The 21,451-nt window shown below is 33.5% G+C and overlaps 1 protein-coding gene across 9 annotated transcripts in view; it reads left to right on the forward strand.

Annotated features, from left to right (window-relative positions):
- The window catches only part of loco (locomotion defects), a 40,272-nt gene that overhangs the window by 12,152 nt on the left and 6,669 nt on the right, over window positions 1–21,451 (forward strand). Inside the window, exon 2 of one of the 9 annotated variants that reach the window (XM_070111054.1) lies at window positions 7,099–8,639. The exons of 4 other annotated variants lie outside the window; for them this stretch is intronic. In XM_070111054.1, the coding sequence (XP_069967155.1) occupies window positions 7,122–8,639 (1,518 nt within the window). In that variant the 5' untranslated portion in view covers window positions 7,099–7,121. Of the gene's footprint in view, window positions 1–6,703; window positions 8,640–13,346; window positions 13,540–13,703; window positions 13,834–21,125; window positions 21,390–21,451 lie in introns of those variants that run through there. 4 more of the 9 variants (XM_036377771.2, XM_070111056.1, XM_070111062.1 and 1 more) reach the window with 4 other exon arrangements.

Raw genomic sequence — 21,451 nt, forward strand, 5'->3', positions numbered from 1 at the left:
AATATAAAAATGGTATGAAAAATCATCTCTAAGTTTTTGATTTTTCAATTCCATATGTTATACCTAAATGACAAATGATTATGGACTTGAGATCAAGACTTCTCGAAAATATTCTCTATATAACCATTTGCAATTAATATTATAATATTAGCAAACATAATTTAAAGGAATACAAAATTAATTACCGTAAAACCAGAAATTTCTTTGAATAAACACTTCGTTCAACAATAACTGATAAATCATAAACAAAGAAAAATGTTTACAAAATCTTTTAATCAAAAATTGCATTCCAAATATTGCGCACACCGTGACGTTGGCTCATTAATTGCTCAACGGTAGAACTATGTATCACGGGATCCTACACACTTAATTCTCCGTTATTAATTAAATAAGAATCACAATATTATTCAATGAATTCCTTATGCTTTATTGTGCAAATGAAAATAGTTGAATGAGAAGCGATTTCTGTTTAATGCCAAAATCGCCCACATTTTTATACATATTTATTGTAGAATGTGTAAAAACGCACAAACGTTGTTGTTAAAACATTGATGCCACTACATGGAAACACCGCCAATCCAACATCGGTGTTCTTGTGATAATTAGCGCCGATTAGTATATTAGCGGTCATAAACAGTGAGTGCGCTACAATCGTGGGCTAATATTTATTTATTTTGATTTTGTGGTTCTGTAATAGCACGCAGCATAGACATTCCAAAAAGTAGATGTAAAATATTTGCAAAAAAAAAATTTACGAAAAGTAAATAAAGATACAGACAAACCTGCGTACATATTTACTACAGTGTTGAAAGTGAAAATCAATTAGAAAAACGCCTAAAAAAATAAAAAATTGAATTGAGAATATACCATTACTTACGTATGTACATACAGTGAACCCAAAAAAAACTTGTACACGAAGATGGTTTTACTTTGAAATAACTTAACTCCTAAACTATTAAAACGTTTTTTAGTTGCGTCCAAAAGAGAGAAAAAGTTCGTTTTATTAATTGTCATAATGTAATTGAAATATAATTTTAAAAGTTCAGTTTTTAAAAAAAAAAAAAAATAATAATAATAGCTTAATTTTCGAAGGCCAAACAAAAACTTGTACAGTTTGCATAAATTGACATTTTAACACTCTTGAAGGAAAATTAATACTTTGTATGTACACTTTTACACTCTATCATGGTTTGCAGTCTTTTATTCATAGAATGCACCAAAGTTTGTGTGAACTGAACTAAGGTATATTTGTCCATATTTTCTGAAGAGCAGCCATAACCTCATTTTTCGCTATTAACTTTTCGCTCACCTAACTTCGTCTCCATATAAGCCCACAGGTGTTCAACGGTGTTGAGGTATGGACTTTGAGGAGGATGCAGCAGCACTTTTTTCGTTGTACAACAACCATTCCTTAACCGCTAAATAAGCATGCTTCGGGTCGTTATCCTGAATAAGCCAAAGTGATTTTTAATATTGCCAAGTAGTATACTCCTTCAATGAAAACAAGGTTACGACGCTATTTGCTCTCACTGCCTTTCTTTTGCTGCCATTGTACCACGCACCGCACAATACAGTCTCTTCCATGCTGACAGTCTTATTTCATTTTTTTTTTTTATCTATTAGTGCTAAGCCTTCCTTACGCCATACAAAACGACGACCATTGGGTCCAAATAAATAAAATTTGGACTCATCTGTAAAAACTACAGAATCTAAAAATTCGTTATCACGGTGGATATACTACTCTTTTGGGCATATAAACGTTTCGCAATATTTCCCTTCGACAAGCATGGCTTGTTTCGCGGTGTTGACGCTCTAAAATTAGGTGAAACCAAGAAGTTTCGAATAATACCTACTTAATAACTGCATTTAAAGTGTTGGCAACGTATGTGTGCAAGTTTTTTTTTGGCTGCTCATAAGTGAGATATATTATTTTTTTTCCATCGTTAACGTCAAAATTGTTAAAAGTTTTATAAAAAAAACTAAAAATACATGAGATTCTCATTTGTTTACTCTAGGTTGCAGTTTAAAAGCTGAAATAGTTTAAGAAAAAGACTCTTCAAAGTCAAAGCATCTCTCTGTACAAGTTGTTTTTTTATTCACTGTATATAACATACTTACATATACTTGTACATATATGCATGAGATATTTGTATATATTTCGTTACGTGCAAAACGGCACATCAGTATGTGTTGAAAAGCACTTCTTCGATTTTCTTTTAATTCATTTTTCTTTTATTAAGTTTCGAGGCTAAGCGGCGTCTATCAACACAACGCTTCCTCATTTGTTTTCAATAAACAACACTTAACAGCTACTAAAAAGTGAAAATCGTTTAAAAATAAACCAACTACATAAATAATGATAACATATACTTGTACTCCTAAAAACACAAACAAGCACACGTACATATACAAGAAAACCATAACTTTAATTTGCAATAAATTCGCGTAAACGCTCAGCGCTAAAACGCAAAATCGTTATGGCTACGCTACGCACAAGACAGCGCGTCGGAAAAATTCTTCGAATTCCAGAGGATTTGGATTAATTTTAGTTGAAGTTTCATATTTAATAGCATTTTTTAGGTTTTTTTCTTTGAAAAACTAATGTTTTTTTTTGGGAAAATTTTATTGCCGGCATTGCAATGAAATTGCAATGTCTAACTCATTAAGGGAAAACATTTTTCATGTGCAATTAAGCGAAATTATACTCATTCCCCTAAAAAATGTAGTAAGTTATGTGCATTCGAGGATCATTTGAGCATTTCAATTGCGGAAAATTCGGCATCAACATTGTAATTAGACATATTTAAGTGTAGTGTGGGTGCGCAATATATACAGACATAAATTGCACACGCAATCAGCCTTCCAGGTATATACATATTTATGTATGTATTTAGGTATGCAGCAATACCCAGCATGAATGTGCAGTTTATTTTCAGCTCACTTATTAATCGCAAGTTTTATGACATTTTTATTGAGATTTCAATTTCCTTTTTTGTTGCTCATTTTCCTTTCAAGAATGCTGCAAAACCGGTGATGGCTTAAAATTTTTGAATTTCAATTATTCTATGTATCACACATAGAGTCATATATAGAAACGTTATGGAAATTAGTAAAAAATAAATATTTTTGTTTTATATTGAAAAACCTAAATATATACATACATATGTATGTAAATGGAAATTTTATGTACGAACTAGTCCCGCAGTTTTGGAGATATCGTCATTTTCCCCAAAGAAGTTGTTCATTTGTTAGTACCGCCGATTACAAAGCACAATAGTATTAATGTGTCATACAAACTGATCGATCAAAATCAAGTTTGTGCATAGGAACGAAATTTGGCATAAATTATATCCAACTAAGCATTACAAACGCCAAACAAATTGTTCAGATCGGAACACTATATTATTTAACTGCCATACAAATGAGCGGTCAAAATAAATATAAATATCTTCATAAAAGACCATTTTCCATTAAATAACCTTAATTCATCTTGAATTTTCTTTATAACAAACAAAGTGGCTAGAAAGAACTAGCGTTGGTTGCTCACCGTTGGCCGATTTCATTAACAGATTTAGTTATTATAGTTGCTATATACCTGTGAAGCTTAGGTGTAGCCGAAGTTAACGTTTTTTCTAAATTTAGTTTTTATTTTCAACTCAAAATTCCTTTTTCTTTTTAGCAAATATTAATTTTATAGCGAGAAGGTCGTTAGTTTTCGCTTAGACGTAATGAAATTCCCAGTATTATATCGATAATTTTTGGATTTCGCAGAATTGTCTGCCCAAGCAAATGATGCAATACAACCAACAACACATTATCAACGTAATTATTATACAGGCGTATGTACATACATACTCTACATATGTTTGGGTATGGAAACTCACAATTCAGCAATCATAGTCTGACTTCTAGTATTTGCACTTGCTTGTCAATATGTATGCATGTATGTACATATAAATATACGTACATAGTAGTCTGGAAATTAGTCACATTTATTGACACACCATTTTTATATTATGCCTCACTTTGTTTCAACCCTAACTCTGCCCCGTACGTGTGGTCATGCATTAATTGCCACTTTCGTAATCATTAAATTTCAATTTTTAATTTATTCAAGTGAACACTGGTCGCTTCTTCCTTTACAGCTAACAAATTACTTATGTACTTACTTGTAGTTGTAACATTTTATGATATATTTCTATTCAATTTCCTCGCACATTCCGTCTGTCATAGAGGCTTTTTTTAACCATGCACACACCCACACACTTAATAATTATTCGTGACGTAAATTGTATTAGCTTTTAGTCTTTTAAAATTCCAAACCTGTTTCTTGGCATACTACTAAGAAAACCCCATTTACCTGCCCGACCAGTAAGACTTGGGCACGACTTCGGCTACCCTGACGTTTCAGCGATTCATCATTCATTTTTGTGTGTTGACATATGGCACCAACGGATATTTAAATGTTCATACAAATGTACTATGTAGGTATGTGTCGTCTGACACCTTCTGCCACCTGCACGGGGCCTAACATCTGAATGTTAAACAAACATTTTCTGCTTATATAAAATGTATGTTCTAGGCCTTTGTATATATGTATAATATGTGTACATATTATATATATTAAAGTGTGCCATAAATTTCACTGTCACGACAAAATAAGTAATTGAGAAAAAGTTTTCCTTAACTCATTTTCAGTCAATGCAAAATGAGCAATGCGCATTTAATTGTTTAGTTTATATTTTGTTTTGTTCATTTTTTGTTGATTTAGATAAGTTTTGCTTTGATATGCATGAACTTATCACCATTTGAGTGTATAATTATATTTGTACACGCTTTATACCTATATTCTATTTTTAAAAATCGAATAATATGGTTCTGATTGAGGGACTTAAAAAAAAATAATAATAATACCAATACCAGATTTTAACTATCAATTAATTGTTTTCTACTATGAATTGTTTTACTATAACGGCGTCGAAATGTCACAGACTAACATTTTTGAGTTATCACATCTTTAATTTGACATTATATTGTATTTTGCGAGCAAACAGACATTTTGGAACTAGCAACGTGGTACATACTCAAAACTTTCTGAGCCGCTCCGTATGAAATTTTCGGAGTTCCTGCTACCAGTCTAATGCTAACACTACGGTTTTCAAGATATCATTTATCTGTACTTTTTCAATGTTATCCTCGTTATTGAGGTGGGCGAAAGAAAAGTTCGATCTCACGATCCACACACATGGTGTATGACTACGTTCGATTCTCAAAGACCTTCTTACAAACGTGTTTTTTTTTAACCAGTCCACATTTTTATATAATTGTATTTATTCGGCGGCACCAGTATCATTATCGAGTCGGTAGTTGCCAAGCTAATTTTTAAAAACAAGAAAAAACGTTAACTTCGGCAACACTGAAGCTATGATATCCTTCACAGGTGCATTTCTTAGGCATAAAAGGTATGAAAAGCTTTTGTCTTGATTTTTACCAATCAGTTTATATGGCAGCTATATGATATAGTGGTCAGTATACAGAGGGACAAACAGACTAACCGACGCACAGACGGACATGAATAAATTGACTCAGCTCGTCACGCATATCACATATGTATATATAATATATATACTTTATAGGATTTCCGATTATTTCTGGGTGTTACAAACTTCTTGGCAAATTTAATACATCCTCTTCAGGCTATAATACATACATAATGCATACATACACACATACAAAATATATCATAAAAGTATCTACATATGTCTGAATTCACCAGTTGTAGTTGATCAATATGTGCTACTCAGCTGTTATTCCTAGAATTCAATAGTGTTTTTCCGCTCAAGAATTTTTCCACATTATTACATTTTCATTCATAGAATTGCCATAAACGAAAATACATTCAATCATACCTATTGAAAATTTGTTTTAACGATAATTTTCGCCTTTTAATATACAATTCGGAATAATAATTGAATTATGCATAATTTTTCAAAAATCTAAATACAGACAGCTGTTCGCTTACGTTCCAACTGCTGTTGAACATTGTTGTAGCAACATTGAATTAAATTAGAAAAGTATAGGGAAAGTAAGCATTTAGACACAACTAGATTATTTTGTATTATATTATTATGAAGTTATATATCATCCAAGATATAATTCATATTGTGATAAAATCTCATAACAATTTCCTTTGTTATACACAAGTATTTAGGACAAATGTGATTTCTAAATTCTCAGCTATATCCTTATATTCAAACTGAGATGAAATAGTCCTGATTTTATGCATTCATGAATGAAATTCATATGGAACCAGTACGACTAAGCTGTACTGCTGTACATGATCGGGGAAGATCGTGCTTAAAAGCACGTTTGCTCTCCTCTAAGAATGCTGCAGTGAATAGGTTTATGCAGATCACATAGCCGTAGCAGCTGTGTATCATAAACATACGTATATCAGGACAAGCTTGAAGTCTTACGAATATACTGGGCAAAAGTTTTTGTTTCTTCTTTTGAGAACTTACACTTCTCTATACCCGTATGTTATTCTTCCGATTTTCAACGTAATTCATTTGCAAACCAATCATTTCTTGAGTATCGATTTGTTTATGTTTTCCAATTATGGCTAATAAGAATATGATCACACAACGCTATACGCCACAAGGTAGATACTTATTGAAATTGATTGCAAATACTCGTAGACAATTGCGGCGCCAATCTGCACCTGATTTCGGAGAAAGGTGTAGAGAAAATTCCCAGTGAGGAATGATCAAATCGATCGATCTGTTGAGCTTTTGCGTTCATTAGTTTGGTGGGCCAGCGAAAGTAGATACCAGGAGGCAGATGACTGCTGGAAGAATTTACTTAAAGTGCTGCGCAGCAGCAAACAATTCAGTTTCATGCTGGCGAGCAGTGCGTGCGTAACATAGCAAAACTTTGCAGAGCGGAAAACTGATATGCAAAAATATTAAACTAAAAATCTGAAAAAGTAACAGTGCTTGAACGAATTTATTGCAAATTAAAAATAATCCTCTGATTGCCGCAGCATCTCAGTAAAATATATACAACTTTAAAATTAATTAAATTTACTTTATAAAACAGCCGCGAAATACACGACATAAACTATGTATGAGACAAATCAGCCTGAAGTTATAAATGACCCGTATAACATCGGTAAATTGTGCAAAGATTTAGAGATCGTTTCGAAACACGAGCCTAAAGAATCAAAACACCAAAACAATTACAAAAATTACGTACTAACACATGTCACAAAAACAAAAAACACCAAATTAAATGATAAAAATAATATAAACTCTCAAGAAATAATAACAGCGCATTCCGAGAATAATAATAACAAACAACAACATCAAAACAACGTGCAGCAACACCAAAAATTCCACGAGAAATTTCTCAAACACACACAAACACCAAAATCCAACAACATTGCCAATATGGTTGAACGCTTTGTTGAAACACTCAGTCAAATTAATGACTCGGCTGCCTTCGATGCCAGTTTCGAGATCAAACATCTACCGGAGACACCACAGCGTCTGCTGCGGCATCGCTGTGTCACCGAAGTGGATCGTGAGAGCCTTGCACGCTTCGTACGCAACTTTGAGGCGCGACAACAGCCGCAGGAGCACCAACAAGATCAACAACAACTTAAGCAAGCACAGAATACTTGTCGCCGCAACAGTAGTAGTACGCGCACAACACCAAAAAGCTCCCCATATCTGTGTCGCAAAGCAAAGGCGCTCTACCAGAATGTCTTCAACGGCGGCAATACGAGTCAGCAAAGCAGTCGTAGTAATTCACCGTGGTTGCGCGGCGCCAGCACGCCAGACACACAATCAACACATTCCGATTTGGGTTCGGCTGATAGTCAAACGCACTTGGATGAACTGAGTGCAGAGTTAATGCCAGCACCGAAGGAGCACAAGTCTAAATGCTGCAGCCATTTTCAGCGCTCACAATCCGAACGCTCCAGCTATCGCTCCGCGGTCAAAGTATTGCAGTTTTTCTCCGGGAAAAAGAAGTGCAAATCAAATAAAACAAAAGTGGTTGCTGCAACAGCAGCTGCGTCTACATCACAACTACCGTTACGAGCAACGGCGCTCGGTTGTCAACCGCTACCGCAATCCGATGTGGAAGACAATGTCGAAGACGACGACTTCTTTGAGGCCATGCATGTTGAAGACTATGATAATGATGATGTTCTTGCTGATTTAGAGGCGGCACAGAAAGAGCAGGATGAGCATGATGACGGCATTTCTTCGGCCAGCTCGAATATCACACAATCTAGCGGTCGCAGTCATAATCACACGCCAGACTCCTCATTTGAATTGCACTCGCCGTTAGTGCCCACTTTCAAGGTCACACCGCCGCAGCATACCAAAGGTAGTCGGAATCCCGCTTATGAGCTTGCGCGCTTCCTGCGCGGCTCCTTCCATGCCAAACGCGCGTCAGTTACTAAGTTGCGTCGCTCCATCAGCGATCCAGATACATTTGAACAAATTGATTTTACCCAACCGCCAGAGTGTCAACGCCGCAGAAACAGCAGCAAGAGCAAAAAACAAATCATAAAAGGTGTCAAATCAGCGGAAATAGCAAGCTTAGCTACCGAGTCAACACAGACCATACGCGTGAGTCACATCTAACTACTCATCTACTTCTACTCCCACAATATCGTACCGCTCTCCTGCATACACCCCTAATCCCGTTAAGCGCCATAGACTGACAAATACTGGCTCTGTAGTGCATAGCATTGTTAAACTTTTAAGCTTTTACGACTTAGTTGTCGACTAAAATGGGTTGAAGGCGTGCACCAAAAACCATAACGCCGTATTTCCTGTTTTCCCGTACTAACGCCTACACGTGGGCATATTTGTTAATTTATTGGCGCATATCGGTTTCCTCTACTATAATTAAGTTGGTTTGTTGTAATTTGATAATATGAAATTTTCCAAATAATGGTATAGGTATGTATTAGTGTAACAATTAATTTATGCTGTATACAGTTCGATTATGCCATGCAATATACCGCTCCATATGGAGTCATACACATTTAATTAAGATTCAGCGAAAAATATTTTATTATATTATTTATTGCAACAAATACTCTAATAATTAAAATACATTTATGCGCATAAGTTTGTAAGCAAATTGTAAGTGCGTTAGTCTTATGAGATTTATAAATTTCAACGGAAATTTAAGCGTTTCTCTAGATTTGCCTAAATGTTAAATAATTATATAATATTCAAATTAACAATTGTCAAAATTATGAATAAAACAACAGCTGTTCTTGATTTTTATAACTATTCGAGGTTTTTTAAATTCTTCGAAATTCTCTCATATTATCACAAAATTGTTTAGAGCAACACCAAGCGAGCAGTTCCCGCTTGCTCTAGTAATTCATTTCGTAGAAAATTCTTGTAATTTTGCGCATGATTTCTCGTTGGCTGAGTGTTACATGGCATAGCGATAAGTTATTGAAAGTACTCTGTCGACTTTTACTTATTGAAAACTACTGGAGCTCTCGGTAATATGATTGTATCATTATATCGAATGATTGCTTCGTATACATGAATTTAAACAGCTGATAAATATTTGGTTTCTGTGTGCTGAAAGTCACCAGTTCACTTTCCTATTGGTAAACACATCCATCACTTCACAATGCAGGTGTTCTATTTTGTTTTCTTCATTTTTGTGACATACATATGTATTGCCGATATTTTTTTGTTTCGTAAAAAAAATTCATTAAAATTATCAAATGTACAAATTTACATCTAACATCGCTCTTGTGTCGAAAATTTATACATAAGACCAATATATTCCGATTTAAATTATCGTTATACACAAGCAAGTGCATCGATATTTCATGCCATATCAAATCGATATTTTTTTTCTTTGACCCACACCGTTTAACTACTTAAGATTCCACAACAATGTTAATTTTTCTACCACTCTCGATTCAAATAACGCGATATCTGATTTCCGAATATGGCACGAAAGTCCAAATGTTTGGGATTTCAGACAAATTTGGCTTTGGTGAATTTCTTACTTGGCAGCTAACGCTTTTTGATTATAAATTTTCTAAATATTTATTATGTAACCGCGTGTCACAGGAAATTAAGAAAAAACTATATAAACTAAAAAAATATTTATACAGGGCTAACTAACATTTATAACTTGCTTACAAATTTCCTTCAATCACTATTTTTTAAGTATTTTGTACTTAAAAGTCCTCAAATCGCCTTGTTTATAGTACTTTTCTATGATGATAACAGATTTTTGTACATACAGGATGATCAGTCGAAATGAATTGGCATAACCAAAAGTATTGCCATAATTTTTTTGTTTTTGTAGTACAAGTACTTGCTCATTATATTTTGTCGAAACTAAATGCCTGCTAAACAGTGTTTACTTTTTTTTAATAAAATTTTCCAATATTCCTAAACTTTTCAGCTGTATGTTGCACGCATTGCACTTGACTTCCTCTTAATTTATTTTATTGTCATCTCAATTGTAAACACAACTCTGATAAGATCTTGTCAAATCAATTAGTACGAATTGCACTTATTGCGCTATTGTCTTATAGCAATATGCCTCTAAGATATTAGACAATGCAAGCTTCAAACTACGCTCACAAATCTTCTATTTAGTTATACCCTGAACAGGGTATATTAAATTTCTTACAAAGTTTGTGACACACAGAAGAAAACATCGGCGACCCTATAAAATATATATATGTAGCCATGTCCGTCTGTCTGTTTTTGAGATATCGATCAGAAATTTTCCACACGTCGTTATATCCCCAAGATGCTGCTAATTTGTCGGAACCTTCGATATCGGACCACTATAGCATATAGCTGCTATACAAACTGAACGATTGGAATGAAGTGCTTGGAATACTTTATCAATTGACGAGATATCTTTACAAAATTTGGCGTGGATTATTATCTAAAGCAATAATGCAATATACGTAGATATTTTTAAGATCAGATCACTATAGCATAAAGCTGCCATACAAACTGAACGATCGGGACCAAGTAAGTAATCTTGTAAGGAACCTTTTGTGTTTGTGAAGGGTATTATAGCTTCGCTGCAATCGAAGTTAACATTTTTCCTTGTTTTTAATTTACTTCCTCATATGCCGTTCGCATGCCTAACGCTATTACTGTTAATTGAAATCCATTTATATTTAATTTTCCATCATTGGATTATTGTTGTTATTACTCAAATATATAAATTAAGTATTTACTTTATTACTTGCGCGCATTCTTATTAGTTTTTATTTGCTTTGGCTTACTGATTCTCAATTAAAAACATATGTATGTATAATATTAACAGAGCACAGCAAAGATCTTTCTTTACTGAAAGGGAACTCTGGCTTAAAGAAATTTCAACTAAAAAGCCTGTAAAATATTACTGATTATTAAAGATACAACGCTATAACCGAAAAAACCTTTAAATCTAATTGAAATACAAACTAAAACCTTTATATATGACCTAACATTTTAACCAACTAACAAAGCCAAAAAACACCAGAACTTGATTTTGAACGATCAGTTTGTATGGCAGAAAAGAGCGTATGCAAAAGTTCAAATCGATATCTCACAAACAGAGGAACTAATTTGCGTATATACATACACACATATGTATAGACAGACAGACAGACATGGGTAAATCAACTCAGCTCGTCACGCTGATCTTTTATTGTATATATATATGTGTATACGTTAAAGGCCCGATCTGACGTTTCCTTTTGGAAGTTACAAGTTTCGTGGTAAACTTATTATACCTAGCTCAGGGTATAAATATCAAAACGCAATTATAAATAAGTAAAACAATAAACAGAGCATCTGGTCACCTCAATCCACCCACACACACGCACACTTACATATAACTACATACATATGCATATGCCGCAAAATTATCTTTCTACTACGCGGTCATATATCTCCAGCTGCAAGTAATCAAACACATACATAAATACAGCGGCAGCCGGCAAAAAGTGCAACACTTTTAAACTAAAGCACCACAAAAGAGATACATTCCCACATACATATTTATTCAACTCTCATGTGATCTTTAATAAGTAATAAAATGCTATAAAATTAAAACGAGACATGTTCGACTTTAAAAGAGCAACCAAGAAAAAAATCGATAAACAAGTGCAACGTAACTCAAAACCAAGAAAAGAGAAATGCTAAGAGAATTTTAGAAAATATATATTTTTCCTAAAAGAGAGTATTCCTTCTTAGATGACTACCATATGAAAAGCGGTAAAAATACACAAAAAGTTAAGGAGGGAGTATATTATATTACAAAATATTTTTTTTTCATTTTTTTTGTAATTCTGATTGAATTGTAATTTTACGCATTTCGGTTTTGTAACGTTAATTTATAATATTGCTAGCTATAACTTTCCATATATAAAACAATTAAAAGCAATTAAAGTATACTAATTTTCAATGGATGTGAGTTTACGCTCTTTTCTTACTTCTAAGATAACCATATTGTTTGCTCTTCTATAAGAGAGCATAGTTTTACTCATCACATATACATTTAAACTAAAATTTACGAGGGTAAACCAAAACGCTTCCGAAACGAAGCGTCGCTAGCTTTTTAATTATATTATACTAATACTATTACTAATAATATAAAATTTATTGTTATAATAGACAAGCAATCTTAATTTGTTTCTGCAAAAACATAATTTCATAATTTCATGCAAAAAATTCTCTTAATATTTGGCATTACCTATCTCATATAAAATATAAGCTCGTATATATTTGTAGTACATTTTTCCATATAAACGTCATTTTAAAACTCTATAACCTCTGAAGTTTTTGTGAAATTTAACATTTTTCCCAAACTAAGTAAATTCCTTAATTTTCATGAATTATTTTCATGAAATATTATATATTATTATATTCTGTTTAGAAACCCATATATGTACATATGTATGTATATGTATGTATATGTACATATATCGTCATTATTTTTTATATTTAAATTTTTTATGTTTAATATGCCTGCAATGAAATTTTGCTCCCATACTCTTTACCTGACTCAACAAGCTGGAAGAGAGTTTCTCATATAATAGTTAACTGAGTCTGTGCTTGTTTAACAATTATTTTCCATATTTATTTTCTGAAACATTTTACTCATACTTCTGTGGAAGCCCATTCATTCTGCATTTGTTTCGCTTTGCTTCTGTTTTTAATTTTGGCTTTTCTTTTGCATTTGTTTACTTTTCCAAATCACTTTTTGTGGCGTTTGGAGCGCTCAGCTGGCAAATACAAAAGATTGACTTTACTTACTGGCTTATGCGTGGCGAGTTTATTTTTGAAGTCAGTCAGCCAGTCAGTTATCGCCCGGCAGTTGAGTTTCGTTCGTGTCGCATTCACTCGCCAAGTCAGCTTTGTTATTTGGTCGTCGACGTTGTTAAAAGTGCGGCTTGCAGAGTGCTACGTCAAGTGGAACCGTTCCCCAGTATACGAGTATCGTATATGCCGATAATACATATGTATTTACGTAGTACGTGTCGAGTAGTGCTAGTGCGTTATACCAACACTTATTTAATGATTTTTCAAATTTTTTTAGTTGAATATTAAATGCTGGCTCTTTTCACATTGTTTTAATAGTTTTTTTTTGCAATTTGTGTTTCGCTGTCGTTATTTGTCGTTGCTTGTCAATTTTAGTATTTTATCACTGCTGAAAGTGATTTATTTGTTAAACAAAACAAAATCATATAAATTGTGCTTGATTATTAAAAAGTATATAGAAGTGAAAAAGATAAATAAAACAATTGGCTCTTCTAAGATCTCGCTGGTACGTGTAAATTATCATAAATTCGCAAAAAGTTATCAAATATTATATGTGCTATTTGAATTTGTGCTGAAATCACATTAGTTTAAAAATTTATTTTTTAATTTAAGTTCTAAAATGTGTAATAACGTTTGCGGTTTTTAATTGTTTATAAACATATTTTTTGTTTTTTAGTGAAACATCAGTCTTGAAATTCTAGTCAGAATTTTTTTAATAAGAAATTTTATTGAAGTATAAAACAAAAATAATATTAAAATAATGCCATTAATGTGGAATTGAAACCAATTATGTTAAATATGTATTTTTACCAGTTCATCTACGATCCAATCCAAATTTTATCGGAAAATGTGCTACTTTTCGAATCTAAATTAAAAAATTTTTGTATGAGAAACATGTTAGCTCTTTATTCCTTTTAATTGTTCTTATAGCTCCTAGAATGTCTTTTTTACATAATTTCGAACCTTTTTGAATTCTAATTTTGTTGTACTAGCAAAAAAAAAACCACGTCGTACAACATAAATTTCTTCAGGTCTTTTGCACCAATTTTTCATATTAAAACAGCTTGTCCCTTTTACACTTTTTGTTCATGCTACCTCTGACTGTAATAAGAGACCCTTTATAAAGTTTTAGTGTAGAATTCATGGAAGATTAGCCTATAGACTATTAATGTCTATCAAAATCTTCCGCTTGAATTTGTGAAATAAGCTTTGTTATGAGGGAAATCTTAAATTAAAGGTCACTTGTCTGGTTTGAGGAAAAGAGGGTTTTAATGGTCCCCAAATGGAAGCATTTTTGCTGTTAACATTATAAAAATTATGCATTAGAGATCAGATCAACTGTTATACTACCGCCTTACAGAGGCATAACAAATGTAGCTGCGGGACCTAAAAATGACACTGCTACCGAGTTTCGATACCAGATACTCCTTATTATGTAAGCAATTCAATACTCTCGGTTGCGAGTTCATTTTTATCATCACTTACTTAGCACTAAACTAATCGTTTTCAGGTTATTTCTCACAAAAATACAACTATTCATATGCAATTCTGAGAAATAACGACAAATTGATTTGTTATTTATTTAACAATATTTATTCCATAAGTATTTACATACTAAATACTTGCATAACATTCTGTGTGCATGTAACTCTTGCCAACTTGCAGATCTTGAAACGAAGAAAGAATATAATGAAGAACTAATAGACACTGTCCTCAAGTTAACTGCTCATTCATGTCAATCATCAATGGCTTGGCAGAGGCGTCAATCAGTGGGCGCGCATTCAGTACTGTCAACATTCTTACACACAAATGTAAATAGGTTGGTGTGCTTTAACGACGATCCTCCACAGTCATTGAGGCATTCAGACGGTTTAAGTCAGTCATCAACTCTTATAAAGACTTTGCGTACCGCTCATTTTGCATTTCATCAGCTTGCGAAACATTTAAATACACAAAAACACTAAAATAAGTAATAACAAGAAAAAACAGTAACTTCGGTTGTACTGAAGCTAGAATACCATTCACAATTAAAAAAATTTTCATATAAGAACATGATTTTGATCGTTCAATTTATTTGGCAGCTATATGCTATAGTGGTACGATCTGAAAATTTTTTTTCAAATATTATAGCGCTGCCTTAGACAATAATTCATGCCAAATTTCGTGATGATATATTTTCAAATAAAAAATTTTTCCATACCAGAACTTCATTCTGATCATTCCATTTATTTGGCAGCTATATGCTATAGTGGTACGATACAGGCGGTTCAGAAAAATGAGCAACTTCTTGAGAAACAAAGGACAAGTGTACAATTTCCCAAAAACTGAGATACCAGATACAGACAAACGAACAAACGACAGACAGACATCGACTCAGCTTTATATATTTAATAGGGTCTCCGAAGTTTCCTTTAAAGTTATACAAACATCATGGCAAACTTAATATATTCCGTTCAGGGTATCAAAATCTAAAATGCAAAATGCAATAAAATATATAAATATGTACATACATTTATACATATGTATAAAATCCAACTCAAATCCTCAATAAACTGCGAAGTAAGTAGAAATTAACAAAAGGCAATCGACAGCCGGCAAATAGCCATCGCTCGTCAGTTAACCAGCATACCTATATATAGTATGTGTATGTGCATAGATACATATGCACATATATATTGTATATGTATAGTATGCTTTTGTAGAGCTAAGCCTTGCTTTGCCTTGCCCTTGTCGCCTTTTGCCATTTGTGGGAGCATTCTCGCGCGCGGGCACGTGTGTGTGAACTCAGTTGGGCGCGCATGTCAATATTGACCGTTGCTTAAAAAACATTACAACTGTATTTATATTATAAGTTTATTATGTATAGTCATAATAACTTTATAAGTAATTATAGTCATTGAATTAATTGTTCGAATTTATTTCGTTTTGCGTTTCGAATTTTATTGCATATTGTTTTATTAAAAACTTTTTTACAATTATTGGTTTTTTTCCAAAAAATTTGATTTTTTTGTAGCAAATCATTTGCAAACATTTATAGATTTTTATGAAAAAAGCATTACATTCATTCCACCATTGAAGGAACAAGAACAATTTTCAACTACTCATACCGAGCAGGTGCTGCAAATAATATTAAAATTTCGGAATATTTTTAAAAAATAGTTGCTTAGAAATTCTATATACTTCAACCCTTTCACAAATTTCACCAAGTTTTCAACCACAATGCTGACGTAAATAACACTTTTCACATAGTAAGGGCCAAATGTTATGTCTTATAATATAAATTACATCCCTTTTTTCAACCGGCATTGTTTGTCATTTATTTCTAGCGTATAACATGAGCTTTATAGTTAATTAAAGTACTTACCATATACATACATATGTTTATAGAGCTGTTTGTAAGCAGCACCACCACAATGCCACTTTGTCGCTTGGCTCAAATTACAGCATAACATAATAGAAGCCACTGTGGAATTGTCATCTTGGTAAAGAGCCGGCATATCGGTTAGCAAAGCCACACAATAAAGGTGTTAAAGCATAACGTAAAATACTTTGACTTTGCAGACACACATACTTATTATCTGCATTAATATGTATGTATGTAAAAAGATAGAAATGCCGCTTCACTTCACTACCGGTGCGCATATTTTCCCAGCAATGCCGCATTTCCTTATTTCTCAGGCATTTTTTATTCACTTAATAGCAACACACACACACATACATATGTGCATATATGTATATACATATTTCTTAAGCTCTTTGTTTTTGTTGGGTTTACTTGTTCCATATTGTCTAGCTTTTTAGTACATTTTCAATTATTTATTGTTGCCATTGTTTTTATATTTTCATATAAAAGCTTTTGGCCAGCTTAACGTGTACAATTTACCCACATTCACAAATGCATACATGCATACATACAAGCAAATACATTTCTTTGTTTTATAACACTCGTGCATTTACATGAACTTCTTAGCAGCTCTGCTTTGAGGCGTCGGATTACCGCCGAGAGCTGAGAACTGAAACCTTACAAACAACAAGTGTTCGATAGCAAAATGTTGCTGTGCAAAAATGTGCAGCATACGCATTATGAAATATGAAAATAAAAAAAAAAGATATTGTTACGAAAGCATACTTTATTTTTGATTCAATAATATAGAAAATCGAACAATATTTTGTAAAATTTTAATTTTATTTTAGCCCTTTTGGTTAGTCATATCCCGATCATTCTGGTATAATATCCACAAAATTTGTTCAAGCTGAAACCTCACCAACCCTCGAACATGTTCAATGAAGTGTAAGTCCGAGTTAACAGATACTCGTGTCGTCCTTAGAAATACAAAATTCGCGATTACATTTTGAACAGACCTCTAATATATTATATAGGTTTGCAATTATATGAACGACAAGATATAAATATTTCTGGTATATTCTAGGGTGATCCTTAATTTTGAACAGGAAAAATTTTGCATACATATGTTTGTGTATCTCATTGAGTACTGTTTTATATACCTAACATATGTACATACTAACGTACAATACATTTGAAATTCTGCCCATTAATATAAAATGTGGAACACACGCAATGAAGCGAGTACGACGAGAACGAGTAGCAACACAATAAATATGCCTTTCGTACCTCAAATTGTTTTTGTCTCAATTTTAATTTTACTTCCGTTTTTGCTTTTTTCACATTTGCACAATGCCCTTTCCCTTTACAGTTTGCAAAAGTTTAAAATATAACCAGAAAATATGAAAATAGAAGAAACAAAAAAATAAACCTAGTAAGCTTATAAAGTACATTTTAAATTACACTACTCTGCTAAACAAAAAAAAGTGAATAATTCAAAAAATGGCAAAGCAAATGCTAGTAATAATGAATTTAGCCTCAATACAGTCCATTCTCCACTCAGGCATATCCGGCGTACGCACACACACACACATACATAAGAGCAGATTTATACACGGCAGCGCAAGAGAAGGGGCCAGCGCGTGGCAAATGCGACATTATTTTGCAATCACGACGCACAGTTACTTGGTTAGCCATGCTATGATAACGCTCTTAATAGCCTATCGGATTAGGCTAGCGGCTGAGCGACAGCAGCCATACGCATAACTGTCTGCATGAAAGCTAAACAGCGGCACCGTTGTACACCAGCGGCAAGCAAGTACAAGCAGTTATATGTCGGGAGGTTTACTCGTGTATATCTGGGACACACACGTGTCAGAAGTCAACTTTTGGATTCACACACATTTATACACTTTTATACAGCTGGAGAAATATAGCAAATGTATACTAAACACTAAAACACTTTCCAATTACTTATTGAATAAAACTAGTAAAACTTGGGGTCACTAACCACACTCACTCAACCCAAAACTGTATTTATGCAATTCGGGATGTATGGGTTAGTTTATCGACTCTTTTTATTAGTAATATAATCCGGTCAATTTCTAACCTCGAAATATTTCCGATATAGCCCATCTGATATGAATTTAAGCTCTTTTTTTAGTATCTGGAAGTCTAAAGTCTATTTGATGCGAGTTGTAGATTTGTATGAGAAGAAGTAAACTCAAAGCTATGATAATAAAATCTGTGGAGCAGCGCCCGCTAGCAGAATTTTCTTTCTATAAGTTTAATTTTAAATTTTACCCGTTCCTCATGCGTTGCTTCTGCATACTTTGCCACTAAGTTTACTATTTAACAAAATCTTTGGTAGTTTCTTATTTTTGCCGACATGCGTGCTTTCCTGTTTTTTTCAGCATTAATTTCGTCTTTTTATTTTTTGCTTATTTGTTTTTATTACGACTTTTTGCCTTCCGGTTAATTAAGTCAGAGTCATTCATACACTAAAAATCACGCACTAAAAGTATATTTGTACATACATAAATATGTATGTCCGTAAGTATGAATAAATATTCGCATACGTTTGTATTGCCCTTTGACTTTGCTCATCGCTGACTTTTGCCATATTTTTCTTTTCTCTTTAGCCAGCTGAAATCATTCAACTTCAAAATAGCGGGAAGTACTGTCATAAATAAAATAGAAAATTACTTATTTTACTAGTATTACAACCTGTTTGCATGTGTCTACAGTTGTGGAATTAATGTTAAGCACAAGTATCATATTTGGTTTTTATTATTAGATTGTACGAAAAATAGAGATCTTTTAGAATTTATTAATTTCCTGGAGATCCAAGTTACCTAGGTTCAGATCATTAATCATCTATATTCTACAGCTTGATTGGAAAGTCACTTTAACTTTCGACTCTTCAAATTGACTACGACTAAAAACTCACAACGCTTAACTCATTTCTGATGCAACCGATCTTACAGTGTGACGTAAGCTTATCAAGAAATAGTTCAGTCTAGGCGAATCCATCCAATATGAAAAAACTCAAAATACGGAAAATAAAATTATTTGATTAAGGATAATAATCGGGGTCTAAAATTAAAAGTGAGTGTAGAAAAAGTCAACATCATAAAAATAAAACCAAATTAGTAAGTACCTGTTCGAATTCAAGCTTTTTGTGTCAAATTCCATATATGACCAATAAAAAAAAATATTTTTAAAATCTTTTTTAAAGTAATCACGCGCTTTTTATAGTCCTTAAAAGGCGATTTTCGCAATTAAAAAAAAAAAATACTGTATCAGTTGTTTTAAAATTGTAAGAGTATTTTTATACGTACATATACGTTATAACCCATTAAAATATGAAAAAGTCGTTTTTAAAACATTCACACTACGGGTTGTGCAGCTTAAGTTTATGTTATTTGTGACGAAATTGGGGATTTCCAACACTCCCAGCAATTTGCCCCATCGTGTACAGTATGCAGACGCGAGCTTTGCATTTGCATTTATGCTCGCTTTTCGCTTTATGCTTGTTGTTGCTGGTGGCATTGTTTGACAATTGTGCCTTTGCTTCACAACCGCACCAGCTACAACTACTTATAATGTTGATGACAACAAATTGTGCGTTGTCGAAGCGACGAACAATTGTTGCAATTACCACAGTCATTTGGTTTATTGTTTTGTTGTATGTATGTATGTATCTTTTCTTTTTTTTGAAACATTCTCGCTGCTTTTTCGGTATTGGTGACTTGGCTCCACTTTGTCGCATTTTCACACACATTTTCTATCGCCCCTATTAGCTAGTACACGCACACATACATACATATCTATGTAGTTGACGCTCCCAAATTTAAATTATTCTGCCTGGCCCGACGACATATGTACATACACACATATTTGTACACAAGTACGTATGTGTATGTTCTACTTCACAACCACAACAGAACTTGTTGTTTCTAAGCAACATGCACTCGAATTGTTGAACGTTTTCAATTAAGCGCGACTTTCATATACTTTTCATGTACTCAAAATGTCACAGCTCTAGCTTTGCAGCTCTTCACTTCGCTATGCCGCCCACTCTGACGGCGCGTCAATGCGCCAGCTACAATCATCATGATCATCATCAGCCATATTGTTGTGCTATCGCTGTAGTTACTGCAATTGCACACACACACACACAAGTAGACGAACACATACGGATACTGATATTTTAGCACATAAATATTGTATGACCTCAATTGTATTCACTTTCCTTCGGCGCGCACTTGACGCTCAACTCATTGCGCGCGCTCGCAAAAGCCGTCGCAGTCGTTCAGCCATGCCAAACAAACAGTTGTACTAAACTAGATGTATGTGTGTATGTATGTATTTATATACATAAATGCTTGACTGCGATCGCTCCCAATGCTGCATTAAGCTTGTGCATTAGTCAGTCAGCCAAATTGTCGGTCGTACGGTTGTGCTGTAGCGGAGAGCGAGTTGAGTGCGTGCCAGTGAACAGCGGCTTAAGTGCATTAAAGTCGTGGATTTCAGCGAGTTTGGCTTGTTTTAAATGGTTTTTCAACCACTTCGTCTTCAAACATTCAAAATTTAAATATTGAAGATGCGGTTTAACGCTTAAAAATTATTTGTTTACCAATTAATTGATCTGAAAACCGTCCTTTGTTGAGTCGGTCGGACGTCACTCGGTAACTTCAACGTCAATTCCCAAATATGTATGTACTTACATATGCGTACAAATATTCAATTGCTGAATAGTGTTGCTCGGAATCGTTAG

This window comes from Bactrocera oleae, chromosome 2 (assembly GCF_042242935.1).
Source record: "Bactrocera oleae isolate idBacOlea1 chromosome 2, idBacOlea1, whole genome shotgun sequence".
NCBI lineage: Eukaryota > Metazoa > Arthropoda > Insecta > Diptera > Tephritidae > Bactrocera > Bactrocera oleae.